The 22,018-nt window shown below is 42.2% G+C and overlaps 1 protein-coding gene across 1 annotated transcript in view; it reads right to left on the bottom strand.

Moving 5' to 3' along the window:
- Positions 1-22,018, bottom strand: part of LOC138259247 (cadherin-related family member 4-like) — a 329,970-nt gene that overhangs the window by 272,257 nt on the left and 35,695 nt on the right. The window contains exons 2-3 of the mRNA XM_069206849.1: positions 10,107-10,297; positions 4,768-4,933 (exon numbers count right to left, since the gene is read on the bottom strand). Coding sequence (XP_069062950.1) covers positions 4,768-4,933; positions 10,107-10,297 — 357 coding nt within the window. The remainder of the gene's footprint in view (positions 1-4,767; positions 4,934-10,106; positions 10,298-22,018) is intronic.

Below are 22,018 nucleotides of genomic sequence, written 5' to 3'. Positions count from 1 at the left end.
TGTGAAATTTGAGTGGTACGATGAAGTACAAATGGCTTTTGACAAAATCAGATGTGGATTGTGAATGCTCTCACAAATAAACCTTTCGTAAAGTGATTCCTGTTGATGAAAGTTCATGTGGTCTGGGTGCTGTTTTAAGTCAAATAATTGAAGGAAAGGAACATACTATTGTGTACGCCTCCCGAATGTTAAGGGGTGCTGAATGCAAATACAGCTCAATAGAGAGGGAGGCGTTGGCTTGTTCATGAAGTATTGAACAATTTAAAAAGTACATCTGGCGCACGTGATTTGATCTATATACCAATCACAAGCCTTTATGTTAGTGAACAGATTCTCCAACAAAGCCTCTTCAAGATTGATTAGGCTATTGTCATGTTTACTTGAGTACAGTTTTGACATTAACTATCTACCAGGAGGAAAGAATGTGAGAGAAGATTGCCTTTTGCAATTGCCTGTTAATGATTTTCTAGAAGGTTTGGATAAGGATGACCATGAGTATGTTGTTGCTACAATTGATGCAACTGGAAATTTCAGTGTCACTGACCTTGACTGGAAAGAATGGATGGAACTTAATGAAACTTTGAGTAAAGTAAAAGAGTTAATAGTTAAAGGCTGTCCATGTGATAGAGATTTGTGTACAGATTTGAGAGTTTTTGCTCAGGTAGCATCTGAACTCACGTTAGTGAATGACACTATTCTTAGACAGGATTATTTTGTTGCACCTGCAGGTCTCCGTGAAAAGATAATTACTCTAGCCCATAAAGGCCATTTGGGTATCTCTGCCACCATAAAGAGGATTACAAAATGTTTATTGTGGCCAGGAGTCGATGTGCAGGTTATTACTTTTGTTGATAGATATAAAATGTGCTTACTTTCAGATAAGCACTGAAAGATTAACAATACTCCATTCTGTACTGTGGACCTTGGGAGAAAATAGGGTTGGACGTTGCTGGCCCCTATGGTATTTTAGGAAGGCATTATAAGTATCTGGTTGTAGCTGTAGATTACTTTTCACAATGGTTATATTTTGCTTTTGTGAGAGTAGCCAACAGAGCGAATATCAACAATAGTTCCACATAAAAGGTGCTTCTAAACAAATTCTAACAGATAATGGGACTCATTTTGTCTAATGATATGGCGCATTTTCTCTGTGATTATTCCATACATCATATCAAAGTGCCTGTGTACTGTTCTTCATCTAATGTTCTTGCGAAAAGGGCTTAAAGAAGGTGTTCAAATGGCTGCAGCTAGTGGACGGGATGTTGTTAAATACTTAAAAGAAAGGTTTGGAATAACAATTGTACTCCTGATAGTACTATAGGAGTTTCTCCACTTACGGTAATGAGGGGTAGGAATCTGATTACTTATTTGAATCCGTCTTGGCTATATAGTAAGACTAGTCCTAGTGATAAGCCTATGGATAGAGAAGTGTTAGGAAGCATGTGGAAAAAACAGAATGCAATTAAAGAATATTTTGACAGTGCACGCAATATTAAAAATGTTGAGTTGAATCCAGGAGACTGTATGCTAGTTAATAGACCACTAGGAGTTGTTAAAGGTGGATCTAGGTTCTTGAAACCAGCAACGTTGCTTAAAGTATACAAATCTGCTGTTTTGTTGGAGATTAAGTGGTGGTGGAACAAAAATTTCATTGTGAAATTGGGTCCCGAGATGTTACACTGGAAATGTAAAGGTTTTGGAATCTGAAAGTGACGATGATTGGTTTGATTTTGGTATCTTGTCAGAAATGTAGTCTCTGCCTTTATGAAATCTTATTTTTGCATCATAATTTATACTTCTGTACAATGTTTATCTAATTTTACGTTTTTTCTTGTTAGCTTCTTTTTGTTTTGTTCTATTGTTTTGCTTGGGAGAAAGGAGATCTGTTATAAGTGAGACTTTTATGTTTGGCTTTGTATTTAGAAAGATGGGGCTCAACTTTTGGAATCTCTCTATGTCATCTTTTGGTGGAGGGTCTACATTTCTGTCTCAGAGCCAGCAGTGTGTGCTGTGCAGCTGGGGAGATGAGTCATGGGTCTGTACTGGAAATAAACTAATGCTTCTTCCACTGTCTATTCTGTCAGGATCATCAATACTACAGCTTGGACCTTCATGAGCTCTTCTAAAAACGTTCATGCTCACTCTCATTGCTCCCTCAAATTCATTGCGGGTGTTTACACCCTTTCACATTCAAAGATCGCCAGGCAATACTGACATGTATATTTAAATGTATATATGTGATATTTGTCAAATGCACACCTAGTCAAATGCAGCAGAGTGCCACACAGGATGAAAGGCAATTTACAGCCAACACGTGGTTGGTGTGGAAGCTGGGTTTTGTGAGTGGCAGTAGACATCACTTTGTCATGATTAATTCATACATGTGGCCCCTGTGCATACTGGTGCCCTAAGTTGTATTACGTTTTGTGGGCAGAAGGAAGCACTTCTATGTGCATTATTCCACATATGTGGTCATGTGTCTTTTGAACATTGTTTCAACTGTCTGTCTGCACTATGCAACAGTCAAACATATTGGCTTTTTTAATGTTTCTTTCAGTTATCGAAGCTCTAACAGTGTTTAGTATAAGACTTACACACTTTAGAGTCTGTGTAAAATTGTGATTTCTCTTATGGTTTGTTGTCATCATTTTATGGTTAGTTGTCATAAAAAAAATGGTGAGTGTAAAGAGGAAGCTGAAATGCAGCACGTTTGTGTACAGTGAGTTTATGAGTCACTCGTAACCTGCATTTGGTAGATTTTAATGATTCTCCATAAACCCTGTGTGATTTCCTTTTGGAAAGTCAATGCAGAGTTTATACTTACTCTTGTAGTTGAATGAGCATACAGGCTGCTATGGAGTGGCAGGAGGATTTGTGAGAAACTCAGATTGAGAATTTTAGGTCCCAAGTCCGAGTTGGTTTGTACTTTCGATTTGGGCAGAAATTAACCTGTAATACTGATAATGCAATAATTTTGCATGCATTCAACTCTATAAGGCTCCCCGAGAACACATTTCACCTGGTACAACTAGGCAGAATTTGTCTCCAGAAAATGACATTTTGGATGTGGGAATTACTTGTAGAACTTGGTATGGTAGGACTAATTTCTCCAGCTATTCTCCTTTCCTTAGGGAAAGTGTTTTAATACCCTGTTAAGTTTGCAGAGCAAAACTACTAATTCCAGTGGTATTGGTAATTTGTGAGGGTAGAATTTCTAAAGCAAGAATACCACATCAGAAAGAATGAGAGCGCCTCTCATTTTGATGGCATCTGGAAGCAGAGTGTAGTAATTTCATACCTGAAATTGCCCTGAGGTATTGTTCAATGAGGGCTCGGAAGTACTTTGACATTTCAAGTTCACCCATATGAAATGGAGGTTGCAGGGAAATTAGTGTTAGAACACTGATTTCTGCAGGTAATTCATGTTTTTGGGACTGCTTCCATAGACCTGTTTTGCCTGGTTGCACATGGAGAAAATATCCTTAGAAAACCCTAAGGGTGTGGTAATTTCACTCATGAAATGACTGCACAACTCAGAATTTCAGACTTTAATAATACCTTTAACTACCAGCCAAACTGAGAATTTCAAAGCACTAAGACTTCCGTCCCTAATTTGTGCAGATCTTGTGACACAAAGGCCCACCGTTCATGGGACACATGGGCTATAGGGTCAAAGATTTCCACCATTCCAACTACTTGAGGACCCACTAGTGGAAACTTATTGGTTGATGCACTTTTGAATGAGGTGGCAAAGAAGCATGTTTGGTGGAAGAGGAGCACTTATGATTTGTGTAGAGACTCCCACTTGTGCAAACTCAAAATGACCCCCTTTACAAGAACCCTATAATTCCACTGGTAATGACTTGCTGAATTCTGCAGATCTATTATGTTCCACTCGGGGACTCACCTGCTGAATGCAGCCAAAACCTCCTGGTGAAAAAGTGGGAGATAATGCAGAATACCTGGGGTAATACCCCCAGGAATTACTGATTCTCCTGTTAATTCCTCAGTTCTCAGGGGAACATCAGAGTTTCACCTATTAACCCCAGTAGTTTTGCACTCCTGGTATCAGGATGCAAAACCACTTCCTGAAAATCTCATAAAAAGCCCCTTAATATTTTACTTTTATTGTAATATTCTGGATAGGCTAGTTAAATGTTATTGAAGATGTCCATCGCTGTATTCACAATACAGTTGAATAAATGTTTATTTGCTAAAGTTTCTACTTCATTTTCACAGTTTTGCACATTAGTTCTTGTTTATATAATGTAATATAATATATATGGGATGAAGTACACCCTGCTATTCATTATAAGGATATTACAAGTCACCAAAGAGTTCCATGACCATAAGAGAAATGAGGCCACAGGATATGTTCCTTTATAGGGTTCTGGAACCCTGAGGTGTCTTGCAATATGCATATCATGTACTGCAGGGGGGACTTTATTCCTTATAACACATGGTCACACCATTACCTTTTCCATAATCTACTTAAATCTTTAGAGCGTAGTTCTTTCATATGAAAGAGAGAACATGTTTGCAAACATGAAAAATACAAATAGAATATCTAGCACAAAATTAAACACACCAAAATAAATGTGTGCCTTAAAATTCTTTTTTTACATGTGTGATTATAGATTCCATGTTAAAATGTGTATTGAGGACGCCCAAGAACAGATCACCCAAATAATGTTGGATTTCACATGGGAGGTCAAGGCATTGTCAGGAGGTTAACCCATTCCCCTGATTCTCTTCTTCTAATCTCACCTGTGCTTGTAAATTTCTCCCCACACTGTGGGGGCTCGTTGACATCAGTGACTTGTACAGTGAGTAGCCCCTGTGTTATAACCCCTGCACCGCAGACTGCTTGGATGTTAAGCTGGTATTGATTTACCGATTCGAAGTCCAGGGCAGTGGTAGTGCTAAGCGTGATCTGCAACAAACAAAATTGTCAGTGAAACCAAATAAATATACAATGTTTTATTTAACATACAGACCTCTCTTTTTTACCATTTGTGAAATGTTCCAAATCCATGTACCAGTCACTAATTTTTACTTTCCCAAAGCTGTAATGGTAACACTTTCCTTTTTAGGTCAAGCATAAGCGTACGGCCTCATGTATACTTTTAGTTTACGTACTTCTGTGGGCTTAAAGCCATTTTGTTTGTTTGTTTCAGTGTTATTTAAAAATTCTTGCTTGCTAGTGGTCAGTCATGTCTCTTTGTGCCTCCCTTTTCTCTTTGGGAGCAGAGACTAACTACTGCATAATTATGCTTTGTCGTGTTAATCGGTTCCTTGGGGGACTTTTTTTTCTTGGTTTCCTGCTCCTGTGAGTCAATGTGCTTACAGTTCTGAGCTCGGGCACTGTACACACACCCTACAGCTTTGTCCATAGAGCTTAAATCGCACTCCCCCCACACAGTATTCTTGCTTATCCTGCAACCCTATCATCTTCCTCCCACTGTCGCTTGTTAACTCCTGTGCCATCATGGCCACTCGGCCCGTAATCCCTTGTTTTCTTTTGCATCACCGCTTCACGCTCATGGCAGTATGTTGTTTCTTCATCTTCCGTGGTTTCAGGCATCTTGCTGTTTTTTTCTCTAATTCTATGAGGTCTTTTTTCTTTATTTATTTTTGCAATTCTATGCGGCGCGAACTCGTCATGAAGGTATTGGAGCGCTTTATTTATTTATTTATTGCAGTTTTATATAGCTTGAACTCAATACAAAGGAATTATGAGCAACAGTTACATTACACAAGAACACACTTGTTTTTGGTAGCAAGAGGAGATTAAGTGATTTGCCCAGAATCACAGGATATTTAGCTGGTGCCGAGACTCGAACCATGTTCCCTAGCTCCAAAGGCTACAGCTCTGGCCCTCACACCACATCCTCTCCACTATGGTTCTTTGTCTGGTGCGTGTTGAGGCAGTCTGGGAATATCTTGTTTTTTTTATATAGCGCTTGGTAATACAGGTTCTGCCATTTCATAGCGCTGCAAAGCAGGTGCCATTCTTAACAAAATCGCTATAATTCGTTTGCATCGACCTTGCAGAGATGAAGAGGTAAAAAAGCTATGTCAAGATTGTAATTTGTGACATTCTTGTTGTGTCCAGACCTCACCAGTGCGTGCATTAACCAACTGACTTGAGTAGAGATTAACATTAGACGATGGCACATGCTCTTCATAACCTCCACAGGGTCACAAACCAAGCACATAGGTTAGTTCTCGGAAAGAAGATGGCAAAAGGTGTGGTCTCCAAAATGGTGAAAAAGGAGCCATGACTCCAGACCAAGTACTTCACGGCCTCAAGCTTGATAGCAAAAAACATCTAGCCTTTGAATGTAAATTGGGCTTCTTCAAATAGAGTTCAGTTAGCGTGAACTTGATACAAAGTTATTACAGCGCTTTACATGAGCACCGGTTACATTGCACAAGAATACATTTGTTTTTGATAGCAAGGGGAGATTAAGTGATTTGCCCAGAATCACAAGATTTTGAGCCAGCGCAAAGGCTCAAACCATGTTCCCCAGCTCCAAAATCAGCAGCTCTGGCTCTTACGCCACATCCTATCCCCTAGGGTCTTTGTCTGGTGTGTGTTGGGGAAGTCTGGGAATAACTTGTTTTTTTGCATAGTGGTTGGTAATACAGGTTCTGCCATTTCATAGCCCTGCAAAGAAGGTACCATTCTTACCAAAATCGCTATAATTCATTTGCATCGACCTTGCAGAGATGAAGAGGTGAAAAAGCAATGTCAGGAATGTAATCTGTGACATTCTCATTCTGTCAAGACCTCTACAATGGGTGCATTAACCAACTGACTTGAGTCCAGCTTAACACTAGATGATAGCACATGTTCTTGATAACCTCTGGAGAGTCACCAAGCAAGCACATAGGTTAGTTCTCAGCAAGAACAAGGTAAAAGATGTTGTCTGGTAGAAAAGGAGTCATGACCCCACAGCCAAGCACTTCATGGCCTTGAGGTTGATAGCAAAAACATCTAGCCTTTGGCTGTAAATTGGGCCTCTTCAAATAGAGTTCAGTTAGTAGAAGCAGCTATTTTCCTAACCACATAGCGCAAATAAGCTAACAAGAGGGTGCCACAGTGAGAGGAGTAGCGTATTATAGGGCACAAAAATGGAGCAAACTCCATCACTTCCTCCTCTCAGAATTCACTGGTGTTATCACTTTGATTACAGTCCCCTTACAGCTACTGCGACCTTGCAGATGCAACTTCTGGAAGGGCTGTTTAAAACATTGCTCAAATAGCACTGCCTCCTGTTTGAAGAGTCCCCACCTCGAATACCCCCACAGTTGCTGTCACAGGTTCAGAGCGCTTCCCCATCACACTCTGGACTCCTGTGTATCATGATCCACACATTGCCTGTCACAGTCCAGTAATGTTTAACCAGCTCTCCTCTCTTCCAACCACAGGCTTCATGTAACCATTCCACTAAGTTCCCTTGATGTAAACTCTATGCATTATTTCTGATTGCGGTGGATACCAAGTACATGAAAAATCAATGTGAAGATAATATCTTTCTGACCCTATCAAGCGGCCCTTTTCTCACTCCTGCTTCTACTGGTGTTCCTCTCAGTGCTTCAAAACGCCTCCCTGTGCCTATAGGAATATATGTGTGTTTGTTTATATGGATACACACCCCAAGGACTACATCCCAAACTCAATCATGGACAGTAAAAGTAAAGACTCCATGGTCAGGAGATGTTTTAAACAGGAGAACTTTTGTTTCACAAACTGTGGCAAACCAGGACCAGGCACTGCATGTACCTATGTAACACAAATGTGTTGTTGTGACTGAAGTATTTTTTTTGTATAAGAGAACAAACAGGCAGGGTCCATGCCAGGTGTGTAGGGTAACCACTGTGTAAATAAGTTCCATATAAATTATTTTAACGGAATTTATCTTATGTGGGTATCAAGAAACTCTGACATGGTTCTGGACCTACCTTGGATTCCCAAAAAGCATACATTTTAAACCTTTACATAGCCTGAAAAAATACCAGTGAACCAGTGGGCACCACTGGTCTAGGAAAAGAAACCTTACCATCCAAACCCCGGCTTCCCACTCTCCCTTGAGTGGTCCAGATGGCACGACCAAGACTTCAAACTTTGTCTAGCCACCCCAACAGAGATAATTCTGACTTCAAAACAATCAGCCAGTGCACAAATGTGGGTACCGAAAGGGCACCTTCAAGACCCAGAAGATTCAGGTACACGTATCTATTCTACAGAGTACAGTCCTGAGCAGAGGGCTGTCATAAGACTATTAACCCAAAGCATGTCTTTAAATGAATACAGAGTACCAGCCCTTCTGTATTTCCATTTAAAACACTTACCCAAGGCCACACATGTTGCACCGCTGGAACTGATCACGTTGGCCAATCTACCACTGAAGTTGTTTCATCAATCTGCACACATTTGAAACCTCCTGTTCATTTATGCTGCCTTTTCTGTTATTCTCTTTATATACAGTCAATATTTTAAAAAGTTAGGCTGGTATTACCAATGTAGAGGAATAATTCCTTTAAAAGTTCAACACACAGAAATACATGGCTGCCCCCCTTTTCTTTACTCTTTCGACCCTCTCATTCTCCGAGTTAAATGCGACAAAGTTGCCTCTTTGTGGCTTGCTAGGTTCTATAAAAGTTTAGGTAAAGACACTAGAAAGGGTTGCATCTCTAGGGTATCACAGCCAGTCTGTAAGAACGAGGCAAAAACACTCCCCAGGTGGAGGCCTTGATGTGTCCTCTCTCCTGCAGCAACAGGCCTGGGAGGGTTGCTATGGCACCTGGCATACATCCACTACACTCCACACTAAAACACATTGGTAAAAGACATTGTCATTTACAGTGCCAATAGCTCTAACTCTCACAAATGTGAGAACTATTGCATTGCAAATGCTTGTTTATATATGTATCCAAATTGCTAAAGTGTTTATGTTGAAAAACCTTGTCTCCCTAAAAATCTAGTCAGTGAGCAAAGCTGTGTACTGCTCTACAAATCCACTTGGCAGCAAATCTTTATGGTGGAAAGTGTCTGTTTCCCCAGCCCCCTTGGCCACTGACAAATACTCAACCTCGCCCCTCTCCGAGGAGTGAGATCACATCATGAGAGACTTCTTTATAACAGTAACACGTCCCTGACCCATTCAGTTTAGTGATGATAGCCTTTTGTGCTATGCCATTCCAGGACTTGATCATTCTAAAAGGGTCTAGTTGTTAATAAAGAAAATCAGAAAACCCTGCAGGCGTAGTTGTAAGAGTTACAACCTAAAGTTATTTCCAACTTTCACTTTATTCGCAATACCCTCCGCTGTATACCAGGTAAAACTCTGATTTGTATACTTTCCCTGGCAAAGGTCTGGTGTTTGCAGAGACATTCCACACTAATTCTGTCTTATTTCTTCCCATGGAAATTTGTTTTCCCTTTGGTGACCTTCCTTCTCATGCAACCCTGCAAAAGTGTGAGCAGTGCAAGACGATCTCAGACTGCTTCATCGGCTTGTGCCTGGTTTCTATGTAAGTTGAAAAGTATGGATAAGTGTGGGTAATGCATCACTAATGTTTATGAATAAACACAATATTAATACTTTGCGGTTGTTCATATTATTTGCATTGCACGCTCCCCAAAATCAGGCAAATAACACCTATTCTTTAAGGCAGTCACATTAAAGGTAAACATATTTGCATTTGTCTTTCCATGATACAAAACAATTAATCACACAGGAATAAAGGGACAGGTTTTCAACATTCAATGCATAGGTAAGGTATATTTGTAAGCCCTTGGAACGGACATTAAACATAGCAACGAAAAAACAAGAAATGTAAGCCAATATTACTACTAATAATACTGCTACTGCTACTTTTATTACTACTACTACTACTAACAATAAGAATATAATAATACTCTTGCAGGGTCTTTTTCATCCCGGCTTTCTCTGTTTGTCACTCATCTCCTATCTTACTCTTCCTCCTTCTTTCTCCATTTTCCGCCTTTGCCCCTTGCTCTGGATCGGTGTCTGATGCTGACAAATAAACCCTTGTCCCCAAACATGAGCACAAATTAAGCACCGCTCTTAGCTCACCTGTACATTAAGCATGTTATTCCCCACGTTATTAACTGCGGGAGGGTTGAAGAATGTGCACGTGGGTGTAACACTAGTGATGGTGATTGTGGGATTAGCGATGTTGCAGTTCAGTAGCGTGAATGTGACCACTTGTGTGCCTGGGCTGCTGTTCTCCGCCACCGTGACAACCAGGGGGAAACCGTCGAACTCTACATGGGAGAAATAAATGAAACTTAACGAGAATCCATTGCATTTGTCAATGACACCCTTCCTCTTTATATTTTATCAGGAGGCTTGAATTAGTATAGTTTCATGCACCCGCCCCTCCTAAATATTTCTAAATATTTTGGGACCATAACCAAGGAACATCTTCTGCTCTTCCTCACACACTTGTTAGTGAGTATTCATATTCATAATAACTTATTGTGCATACAAAATGCAATCATTTTGCTTACTTCATTGACCTTAAACATGTGTTGGCTCGTTTACTCTCATTGAGGTCGCTGCGCGTTACGCGGGGCCTCGATTCTCTTAAGGGCCAGGATCGATTCTAAAGCCTCCATTCCTCCGTCTCAAAATATCCTTCCTGTTCTGAAGATTTTCAGTCTGAGGACAGGGGGAATTGATGAGATTTGTGTAAGAGGGCACACTGGATGCAGATGCAGCAGCCATGTTAGTCGTAAATGATGGAGAGTCAGATTGGTGATGCCCACTCGCTGACACTGCTGCCAACAGCTATCGAGCTCGCACAATCTAAAGTATGATCTCCCACACCAAGTCGTCTGACTCACTGAATCTGATGTTGCTTTAAACAAATAGTCCCACACCGAGCTCAACCCAACCGGACACCGTCACAGGTCATATGCGTCTGCTAATGAGACCATGTAGGCTGAGTGCAGTGGCGTGCCAAAGGTCCAGCACTGCCCTCAACCCCTGTTTTACACTGCCGGCAGGTATGGGCAGCTGCTAGTAAAGCACTAGAGACTAACTGCAGTCTAAGGCTGAGGGCCCAGGGCTGCCCTCAAGTCTTGAAACTGGAAACACACATGTATATTGTGTCCCAAAAAAAATGTTAACAAGCATTTGCAATGTAATAGGTCTCTCATATTTCGAACAAGTTAATTGTCATCTTTTGACAACAGCGCCCACAAGCAAAAACAAAAGAAAACATGAAAAGAAACAGAAAAGAAGACTTGGCAAAATAAAATAGTTTTAAAAAATAAACTTTGCAATTTTGTTCCTGCTGGGCACATTTTTGCCAGTCACAAGCCTTCTGTTTATGAGGCACTTGAAGTTAAAAACAACAACTAGTACCTCAATCACGTTGGGAGCAGCAGATGGGCACTAATTAAGTTGCATCAATTAGTGCTTGATCCCTGCTCCATACAGAGATTCGGAAAGGATCCCTGACATGCCTTGACAAATTACGAGGCAGTAAAGAAGAGTGCCACTCAAACCAACAAATGGTGAGCGACTGGAGGGCTCAAAGCCCTGAACTAAACACAACAGAGTCGTGCAAGCGAGACGCATGCGCTAGCGCATGCATTTGCAGGCTTGACCCTAAAAAGGGTAATGGGTAAATACTCAGAAGATGCCACTCAGACAACTGTGCACTGAATCTTAAAAAGCACTGAAATTCACCAGTTATGGTGAGTAGCAAACCATAACTCTCATTGCACTTCTTATGACATTACACATGTTATCACAGATACTCCAGAAACCGGCATTCCCTTTTATTGCACCCAGGGCAAGACTGGCCATTTATCTTATCGGGTATTTTTTTCCATGGGGGCTCGAGCCATTGCAGGCTGGTTTTTGAAGTACCATGGCCACCCCTTCAGTCACTTTACGCCGCTCTCTTGACTTTACTGCAGCAGATATGACATGGACCTAAGCACACAGTGAGAGAGAGGTTGAGGAGGGAAAGGATCAACAGTGAGCAAAAGAGATTTGAAGGAAAGAGAGGGTAAAGAGAGATCACAAAGAGGAAAAACAGAGATAGAGGAGAGAAGGAAAGAGCCTAGATGAATTCACCTTTATACAACACTTAAGTGTGCTGCCGTAGGACACACGCATAGCTTGTTATGCTGCATGTGGCACTCCACTTTCTGAAATGGAGTGCAGCAGGCTCAGGTAATGATTTACATTTGTACCACGTGGGGACTGCCTTCTTTCTTATGCACCGTGGCTCTTCCACCCTACCTCAGACAATCCAGGTGGCACCCCCCAGTCTCCAGTCTCAATGCTGGGTAACGCCGACCTGCCTAGCTGACAATGATGTGGCTCAGTCTCCGGCATCCAACTGACCACAATTTCTTCAGCCCCCTCCTGCTCAGAACCACCCACCACCCACATCGGCCAGCAGAATACATGAAGGGGTTCGACCTTCACTTAAAGAGTTAACGATTCAGCTGTAGCCTCTTCCTCCTCTGTTTGATGAGGAACTACTCTGCTGTCCATCTCACAGGCTGCAAAGAAATATACAAGAATGGTCCCACAGCAACAGGGATAGATAGTTCAGTTATTGTCCCATAAGGAGCATAGAGGAGAGAAGGTTTATTGATTCCTTGCACTCTACAGCTGTGATTCCCAAGCTCTAAAGATGGGACTGGGCCACTAACTTAAGTCAACCATGTACTGTCCTGTCCATTCCTTGTGTCTTCTATTTCCATAAACCGACCTATTTTTCCTCCTAGCACAAACTCCTGGAAGCTATCTGAACAGCACAAAGCATACACAAGATCCATGCAGTGAAAGCAAACCTGCCAATGAGTTACTCTCACTGATTTAGCTGTACGCAACTAATCTATATGACAGATATACATACACTTTAATCCAGGAACTCAGCAGCAAACTACATGTCGACAAGTGTCCCGGCAGCCACTGTTATATTATTCACTGAAAATGTCAAAATTATATTTTGGAGGACAATTTGTGCATTTCCAAAATAGGTAAAGCGGATATTTGAGTCCAAATTCATGCTTATTTGGAGACACCTTTTGGTGATATTATGTGCCCATTTAATCGACTGTGGAGTACATGTTCTTCTTGTGCAGATGGTCATTATATGACTCATATGGCAGTATTTTCTGATTACAATCCATACTTAAAACATTTAAAGCTTTCAGCAGGTGGAAATGCTTGCCTAAATGATGTGCGCCTTACAATTAAGTGTAAACTATGGAATACACATATTATCATATAATTGCTGTCTGACACCTGAGCCTATATGATATGTATACCTTAGCCCTGCTGACCATGTAACATTTGTCTAACATAGACATAGCTATTCTGTATAAATCGTGAAATTATGAAATCTATTCAACTTTTTATTTGCCTATCTTTCACCTTCTGAGTAGATTCTTCGTAACATAGCAAGCCCAATCATCTACTTGACAAGGACAGGATGGAAAAAGTGAAAAAACATAGGCGGTAGAACTGAAAGATGTAGGATCAGACATTTGAAAAATTGTAGATGGGATGTTAGACATGATGCCTGTGCAATAGTTGAAAACGAATGGTCACACCTTTCAGGGGTACTTCGCGGAACATGAAAAGCAAGCTTGTTTGAATTTGCCCCACTACCTCCTCAACAGTTGCTCCAATGCACCTATCATGGTATTGAGAGGTTCTTAAAGTTCTCAATTAGCCCAGTTTGTGTGCAGTAGGAGGTTGAAAGGTTGTGCAACAAGCTTGTCTCACTTTGCTTTCAAATAGGCTGACATGAAGCTTATCAAGGAGTCAGGAATGACATCTCTAAGCTCTCCAATCAATTCCGCTTTATTTTGTTAAAAATATACCATAAAAGCACAGCACAAATAATAAAGAAAAATAAAACACAGGAGCAATATCATTAAAATACAGCATTAAAAAGACAATATGAATAAGAATGTACCAAAAAGGGAGGCATATTAAATTGAATTAGTGTACAATAACGCCCACTTGCATATGGTAACTGCTAAACAACAACGCAACCAATTATGCATTAGATATAAATATTAAAGTATAAATTTACAGTCCCCCCTGCAGGTAATAATTTACAGTCCCCCTGCAAGTAATACACAACATTAAAATTAACCATTTAAAATTATGTGTCTAAAATGCCAGATGGCTTCAAGAAACTTTGCTAAAGAGCATGCCATTATCACATTTGGATCTGAAGTGAGGGGCCCAAGGGCTGTCAGACAATTCCTAAAGCCCATGAATTTACATAGTGGCACAATCCAACAAACCCTCTGTTTAGAATACGCGGGGCATTGGAAGAGAACATGGACAACAGATTCATTAATCCCACAGCCCATTGGACATAATTTGAAATGGTTATTGAGCCTAGACCATTTATGCGTTAAAGTGCGTATGGGAAGGGACCCTAATCTAAATCTAATATAAAGTGCTCGTGCAAATGGAGTAAGCATTGCGTCCATATAAGGCTCAAACTCATAGTGGCATTTCATTTGCAAAAAACTATTGATCATAGTAGAGGTCGAGACTTCTGCTAATTTGGTTGTTTGGACATTTAGCCAATAGGCATCCTTCACAATCTGAATGGCGTTTTTCGGAAGGTGGGAAGGATCTAGCCAATAGTTTCCCAACCCAAGATTGGTAAAAGTTTTTTCCACATAAGTACACCACCTAATTTTATTAATAACATTAGTACTCATCAAATTGCTCAGCCAGTCACGATACAGGCCAAAGACATCTAATGACCAGATCTTGATCCAATATAACAACAGTCTTAAGGCGGCAATATGAGCGATGGAATAAAGATTTAAGTCCATCCGAATTGGCAAAGTAGGAGTGCTAATCGGTACTCTTAGCAACATCTTAAGGAAGGAATTTTCAACTCTTTCTAGATCTTCCAAATTACAATATCCCCATAGCTCTGCCCCATACAGGACTCCCCCCCTTGCTTTGGTTTTGTATATTTCTATAGCGGGGTTGATGGCAAATCTAGCCGATCTAGATGCATATCTCACAATACCACCTGATCTTTGTTTTAAACTCATGGAGGATTTTGACAATTGGGCATGCCATTTATGGGAATCCTCCAATTTGATCTCCAAGTAATCGAAGTTACTCCCTCTTTCCAGTGTAACACCCTCCAAATGTATGCATCTCCTCATCTTGGGCCAGATGTAGCAAACGATTGCGACTCGCAAACGGGCCGAATCGCAATTTGCGACAGTGCAAAATCGGAAATGGGATGGAAAAAGCCCATTTCCGACTCGCAAAAAGCGATGGGACCCGTTTGCGAGTCGCATCCGGTGCGACCCCATTTTGCGACCCGCAAATTGCAAGTCGCAATTTGCGAGTCGCAACCCATATGCAATTGCAACTCGCAAATTGCGACTAGTCGCAAAAAACCCAGTTTGCATGTCCCATTTACCACTAACTCAGAGCAGGTGGTAACCATTACCAAAGTATAAAAGGGGACCCAGAAGGCATCTGGGTTACTCAAGATGGCGGAGATATACCTGATAGCAGTGAGGAGGAGAGTCTACGCAGCCCAGCAGAGGAGGACGAGGGGCCACAGACAGGAGAAGATATATAGAACCAGGCAGACTCTTTTTCAGCAAACTGAAGAGGAGATCTATGACAAATACCGCCTTAGCAGCGCAGCCATTCTAGAATTAATAGATTTACTGAAACCACAGCTAGAACACAAGACTCTGCGTGGCTGCGCCATCCCTACGCATGTGCAAGTACTATGCGCACTGCACCTCTTGGCCTCAGGGAGCTATCAGGGGGTCATTGCCGTGGCAGGTGGGGTATCCCAAAGTGCAGTGTCAAGGTTCCTCAGGGCATTCCTAGATGCCTTAGTCACGCACATGTCTCACTTCATATACTTACCAAGGAATGAGGCAGAAATTAACAGCACCAAGCTGGACTTTTACCGCATTGCCCACTTTCCTCATGTCATAGGGTGTGTAGATGGGACACACATTCAAATATGCCCCCCTGCTAATCTGGAACACATTTTCCGCAACAGGAAGTGTACCCACTCACTCAACATACAGGTTGTTTGTGATGCCCATTATGTCATCACGGACATCGTAACTAAGTTTCCTGGCAGTACCCATGACTCATACATTTTTAGGCATAGTGGGATACATCAACGCCTGGAACGTGGGGAATTTGGAGACGGTTACCTCCTAGGTAGAGCCACAGACACTTGCAGACATACACACAGGTCACTGTGCACGACAATCTGGACTTCCTAACCGTGTACTTTTGTGCCCAACAGTTGACCGTGCATATGCTCTCAGGCCTTGGATCATGACTCCGTTTTTAACACCCAGAACTGAATCAGAGAGGCAATACAACAGTGCGCATAAGAGGACCAGGAACCTGATCGAGCGCACCTTCGGACTGCTGAAGGCAAGATTCAGATGCCTCCACCGCAGTGGAGGCGCCCTCCAATACACCCCCATTACCGCTTTCAAAATTGTGGTCGCATGCGCCATCCTCCACAACATAGCCACCCGACGTGGGCTACCTCTCACCCCTGCAGACCCAGATCCTGATGATGAAGAGCAAGAACAACCACATCGCCATCATGGGGATAGGAGTCTAGCTAATCAAGGCAGACTGAGACGGGACCACACTGCAACGCAATATTTTGGACGGTACGTGTCAACTCCCACCATACTCACCTATTAACCATTTGTTAAGTGGAACAAAAATAACTGTTTTATTAATGTCATGAAGAAACTATATACAAGTTGAAATTGTCCATGGGCAGGAAAATGCCAACCGGTCATGTGGCACATTAACGCCATGTGCCACATTAATCTGTCCTGGCTGTTATCTATGATCTCCTGCCCCTCCTGCCAGCCTGGCTGGTCCCTGCTGCGTCCATGGTGCTGTGCCTACCACTCCTCAGCACCCTACTGTCAGTGGCAGAGACACTGCTCACTGTTGAGCCCTCCTCCCAGGTGTATTTGTTAACTTCCTGGCTGTGATGTCATCATCATGTGCCAGGAAGTGTTTCCAGAGTGTTCTGGTATGCTTTCTGGAGTGTTATGCTGCACCTGCAAGCAATTTTGAAGGTAATCGCAATTTGCGACACCCACTCGCTAATTGCGAGTTCGTTTTTTGCACACTCGCAAACAGCGACCTCGCAAACTGCGGACTCGCACACAGCGTTGCGAGTCCGGCTGCGAGTCGCAAAATCGGATCGCTTTTGTTTCTGACATTCCAATTTGCGACTCGCATTTTGCGAGTCGCATCAACTCGCAAAATGCGAGTCGCAATTTTTATTTTTGCTACATCTGGCCCCTTGTTCCTTGTATCCCCAAATACCATATACTTTGTTTTGGTTGAGTTGATTTCCAGATCGTGGTCTTTACAAAAGTCCACAAACCTAGTCAACAAGTTAGAGAGACCAGCGGCCGTTTACGATAGTAACAGAGTGTCATCCTCAAACAGTAGGCATGGAGTCTTTTAACCTCCTATTCTAGGTGCATCATTGGTGCAATCCAAGAGGTAAGGAATGCATGCATTTATAAATGAGAGAAAGAGAGTAGGAGCTAACACACACCCCTGCCTCACCCCTCGACATACGGGGATCTCCGTTGTTAACTCACCTTTTGGCCCCCTTCGAATTCTGGCATAGTTGTCAGAGTACAAATCTTTAATTATATTCAGCATGGGACCCGGCACCTACGCTTTGCTCATGACCTCCCAAAGCTTACAGCGTGGAACAAAATCAAAAGCAGACTTCAAGTCTACAAATGCCACAAAGAGCTTCCCTTCATCCACATCTACCATTCTCCATTTAATAGTAAGAAAACGAAATGCCTGATCAATTGTACTTATTTTATTTCTAAAGCCCGCCTGAAGGTGGATGAGTGCTTGATTGTCTTCAATCCTATCCTTTAGCCTACATAATATCTGATGACAAAAGATCTTTTGTAAATTGTCCAGCAGGCTAATGGGTCTATAATTCCCCGGGATGCCTCTCTCCCCTTTTTAGGTCGAGCCTAGGCAGCGCTCATGCGCTGCCTTTCGGACTGTTATAATTGCTCTGTGGGCTCTATACCCACCTACTAGCTTTTTATTGGCTGTTTGCTATTAATTTGTTTGCTATTGGTTTGTGGCATGCAAGTGTCATGCCTCCTTTCGTGTTTATCCCTCCCAAAGCGCAGCAACCAAGTACAATCTTCTTACACAGGTTTCCTTAATAATATGTTAGTGGAACTATTTTTTTTACTCTTTGTAGTTGCACTGTAGCGATCAGTATGTTTTGCACCGGTTTCACTTTTTTTGTGTGCTTTGCGCGTGTTGCTTTTAACATGTGTTTGCTCTGTTTTGGTTATTTTTTAAACATGCTTAAATATAGCAGTGCACGCGTTTTCTTTTTATGTAATGTTTGCACAAATTTATCTTGTGTTTTCAATGTTACTTCGGTTTGTAATTTTCTAAACGTGCGGGTTTTGTTTTTCTTTCACACACATACGCAGTTTTAACCATGCAAGCTCTCACGCACATATATACATCCTTTATTACATACACACGCATTTTCTGTTACACACACGTATTCAGTGTCACACACAGCACTCACAGAGACATTCATATTCCTTTTATTTTTTACGTTTTGACTATTTTAGGACATACCGCTGCGCGCGCTTCGCCTTTCATTTTGTATTTGCACAGTTTCGGTAAACAATTACATCGCAGCCATATTATTCAAAGTTCCCATGTTGTTAATTCATAGATCTCCACACTGTCAGCAGAGTTTTAATTATACATTGACCTCATTTTAAACCTTACTAGTACAGGCTTCTATTGCACGTTTTTTTTAAAACTTCATTATTACAAAAAAAACTGTTAAAGGATGTGATCCTTAAAGGCATTTGCTGCTTCCTTTTTCCCACGAACAAAAGCAATTTAGTCACAAAGAGTCTGCAGTTGCCAGACAGGGTCCAGTAGACAATTAGCATAGCTTTAAAGATCGTTATCATCAACCTAAACACCATATGTGGATGTTGATGGTGAGATTTACAAGTATGCTAATTCATGCTTCACTGAAGCCGAGTGGGATCTTTGACGAATACTGCCCCATTTATTCTAATTATCACACCACTAAACACTTTCTGCACAGTTTTGGTTACTAATTTTATATACGTTCATAACAAAACCAGTGTGTGCATTGTGTTTTACTTCATCTTTGAACAGTTTTAGTTTTAGAAATGTAAGAAATGCCTATTTTTCAATTTAATTGCGCATTGTTTTTTTTATCTAAGGTATGCACAGCTTTAGTTAGTGATTTTTGAACCATTATTACATAGAGCAGAGCGCACATTAGCTTTTATCCTGAGGTTGACAAGTTTCATTTATTAGCTTGCCACGATCTCATTCAAAATATCCGTCTTGTCACATTGGTCCGCATAACCCACATACGCTCTCTCAAACATAGACACTTTCACAAACAAGCACTTTTCTGTTTTCCACACAAACGGACTTTCGCTCTCTTTTACTCACATACTCTCTGTCTGACTTTCTCATTGTCTCTCTTCAACTCTCACATTTATACAGCATTCGCTACTTTTCTCGCACACAGCACTCATACACACCGTTATTTCTTTGCCACACACATTTACTCTGTTTCTTACTTCAGCCTCCCTCTCTCTTTTAATCACACACACTCTTTCTAAAACATACAACCTTTCACGCACATACACACTTTTTAAGACATATTACCTTTCACACACATACACACATCCTTTCTCCCACACAAACGTGCACTCTCTTACACACACATACTCTGTTTCACACACATCACTTAACAAGACATGCACATAGATTTAATTGTAAGATTTGACCATTTTGTATCAACACCGTAGTGTGCGCTTTGTCTTTATCTCGTGTTTGCACCGATATTTAGCTAAGAAATGTTTTAGATGTGTTTAAAGGTACAAGTGCATGCATTGCCTTTTATCTTATGTTTACACACTCTCAAATATTAATTACATTACAGCAATATCAAGCATAGTGTTCGTACTTTTACATTAATCATTATAGCACATACATGCTCTCTCACACATATAAGCTCTCACAAACATACACACATTCTCTCTCTAACATATACAGATTTCCTCATTGTATGACACATATAGGCCCTCATTACGACCCTGCCGGTCGGTGGAGAAGTGACGGTATTACCGCCAACAGGCTGGTGGAAAAAATTGAATTATGACCATGGCGGTTACCGCCAAGTTCATCCGCACTTCTCCATTCCGACCACCAGGGTGGAGACGACCGCTGGGCTGGAGACTTCGGTCTCCAGCCCGGCGGCCGTCACAAGACCGCTGGCGGTATCACGACCCTGCTGACCGCCATGGATTTCATGGGGTTGGGAACCGCCATGAAATCCATGGCGGTAAGCACTATCACTGCCAGGGAATTCCTTCCCTGGCACTGATAGGGGTCTCCCCCACCCCTGAGTCCTCCAACCACACCCCCACCCCCCTGGTAGGACCTCCCTCCCCACCCCTAACCCCAACATCGCTACACAGACACACACCCTACACGCATGCAGACACCACCAACACACATACCCGCACACATATCAATAAACATGCCAACAGACACAAACACAGTCATACACGCACACCCACATACAGACATACACGCACACATCCATACAGACATACATACAGGCACACACCCATACAGACATACATACAGACATACATACAGACATACACGCACACATTTCCAAACAAACTACACCCCCGCATGCATACAAGCACTCACACACCCCTCTACACAAGTACTGTGTCTTACAAACATCACTAACAGAGACCGTTCTATAATCACAATAACATTTGTATTCTAATGCAATAACATGAACAAGACCAATAGCTCTAATGATCACAAATGCGAGACCTATTGCATTGCAAATGCTTGTTTATATACGGGGACAATGATTGCACCCTTCCAGGACCGAGGGTAAGTTCTGGTTGCCAATACAGCATTTGAGAGCCTATTGACATATAGGGGGTCATTCCAACCCTGGCAGTCGGTGTTAAAGCGGCGGCCAACCCGCCAACAGGCTGGCGGTCCAAAAAATGGAATTCTGACCCTGGCGGGAACCGCCAACACAGCCCACCAACTTAACACTCCGACCGCCACGGCGGGACAGACAAACAGCGCGGCGGTCACCGCCAACAGGCAGGCGGCAGACAATGTACCGCCCACCCTATCACAACTCACCAATCCGCCACCTTTTCCGGGGCGGGAGCCCCGCCGATAAAAACACGGCGGAAACAGACTACGAACGGGAAAACGCTCACCTCTATGCACTCCACGAGGACAGAGAACAGCATGGAACCCGAATTAAACATCCTACCAGCTATTGTCTACCTGCTCATCTACCACGAGTACGAACTCCGGCGCAGAAGACAACGGTGAGTACTGCACCTACGACACAGGGGAGGGGGGAGGAGGAAAGGTTACGGGCACACACATATGCGACCCCCCCCCCAAACTATCTACACACCAATGCAGAGCACCAAGTCACAGTGACACCACCCAAACCCACCGGAATAATGCAAAGACATAATTAAAGTGAGAAACAAAATTTATCTATAAAATAGGTTCTTTGACGTCATGGTAAAATAGCAAAAAGAAATGTAAAAAAATCAAGTAAGAACATTGTGAAACCAATAAATATAGGCAATAAGTCCTGCACAGTCCCTTAAATTTCCACTGTCCGTGGGCCAAAGTGTATCAACACACGGGCAAAGCCCACACAGGAGACCTGAGTCCGTTGGAGAGAACACTGCTGGGGCATCAGATGACAAAACTACAGGCACCTCAGGGGGAAGGGAAAGGGGGTCACCTCAGCTACATGAGTCCACGACGCCAGATCCACGAAGGGTCCACCATGCCCACTGTTCCATCCTGGGGAGTGCAAAGCCACAGTC

The sequence above is a fragment of the Pleurodeles waltl genome, chromosome 9 (assembly GCF_031143425.1).
Source record: "Pleurodeles waltl isolate 20211129_DDA chromosome 9, aPleWal1.hap1.20221129, whole genome shotgun sequence".
Classification (NCBI taxonomy): Eukaryota; Metazoa; Chordata; class Amphibia; order Caudata; family Salamandridae; genus Pleurodeles; species Pleurodeles waltl.
Note: the sequence above shows the minus strand (reverse complement) of the source record. Positions and strands in the feature narration are given on the sequence as shown.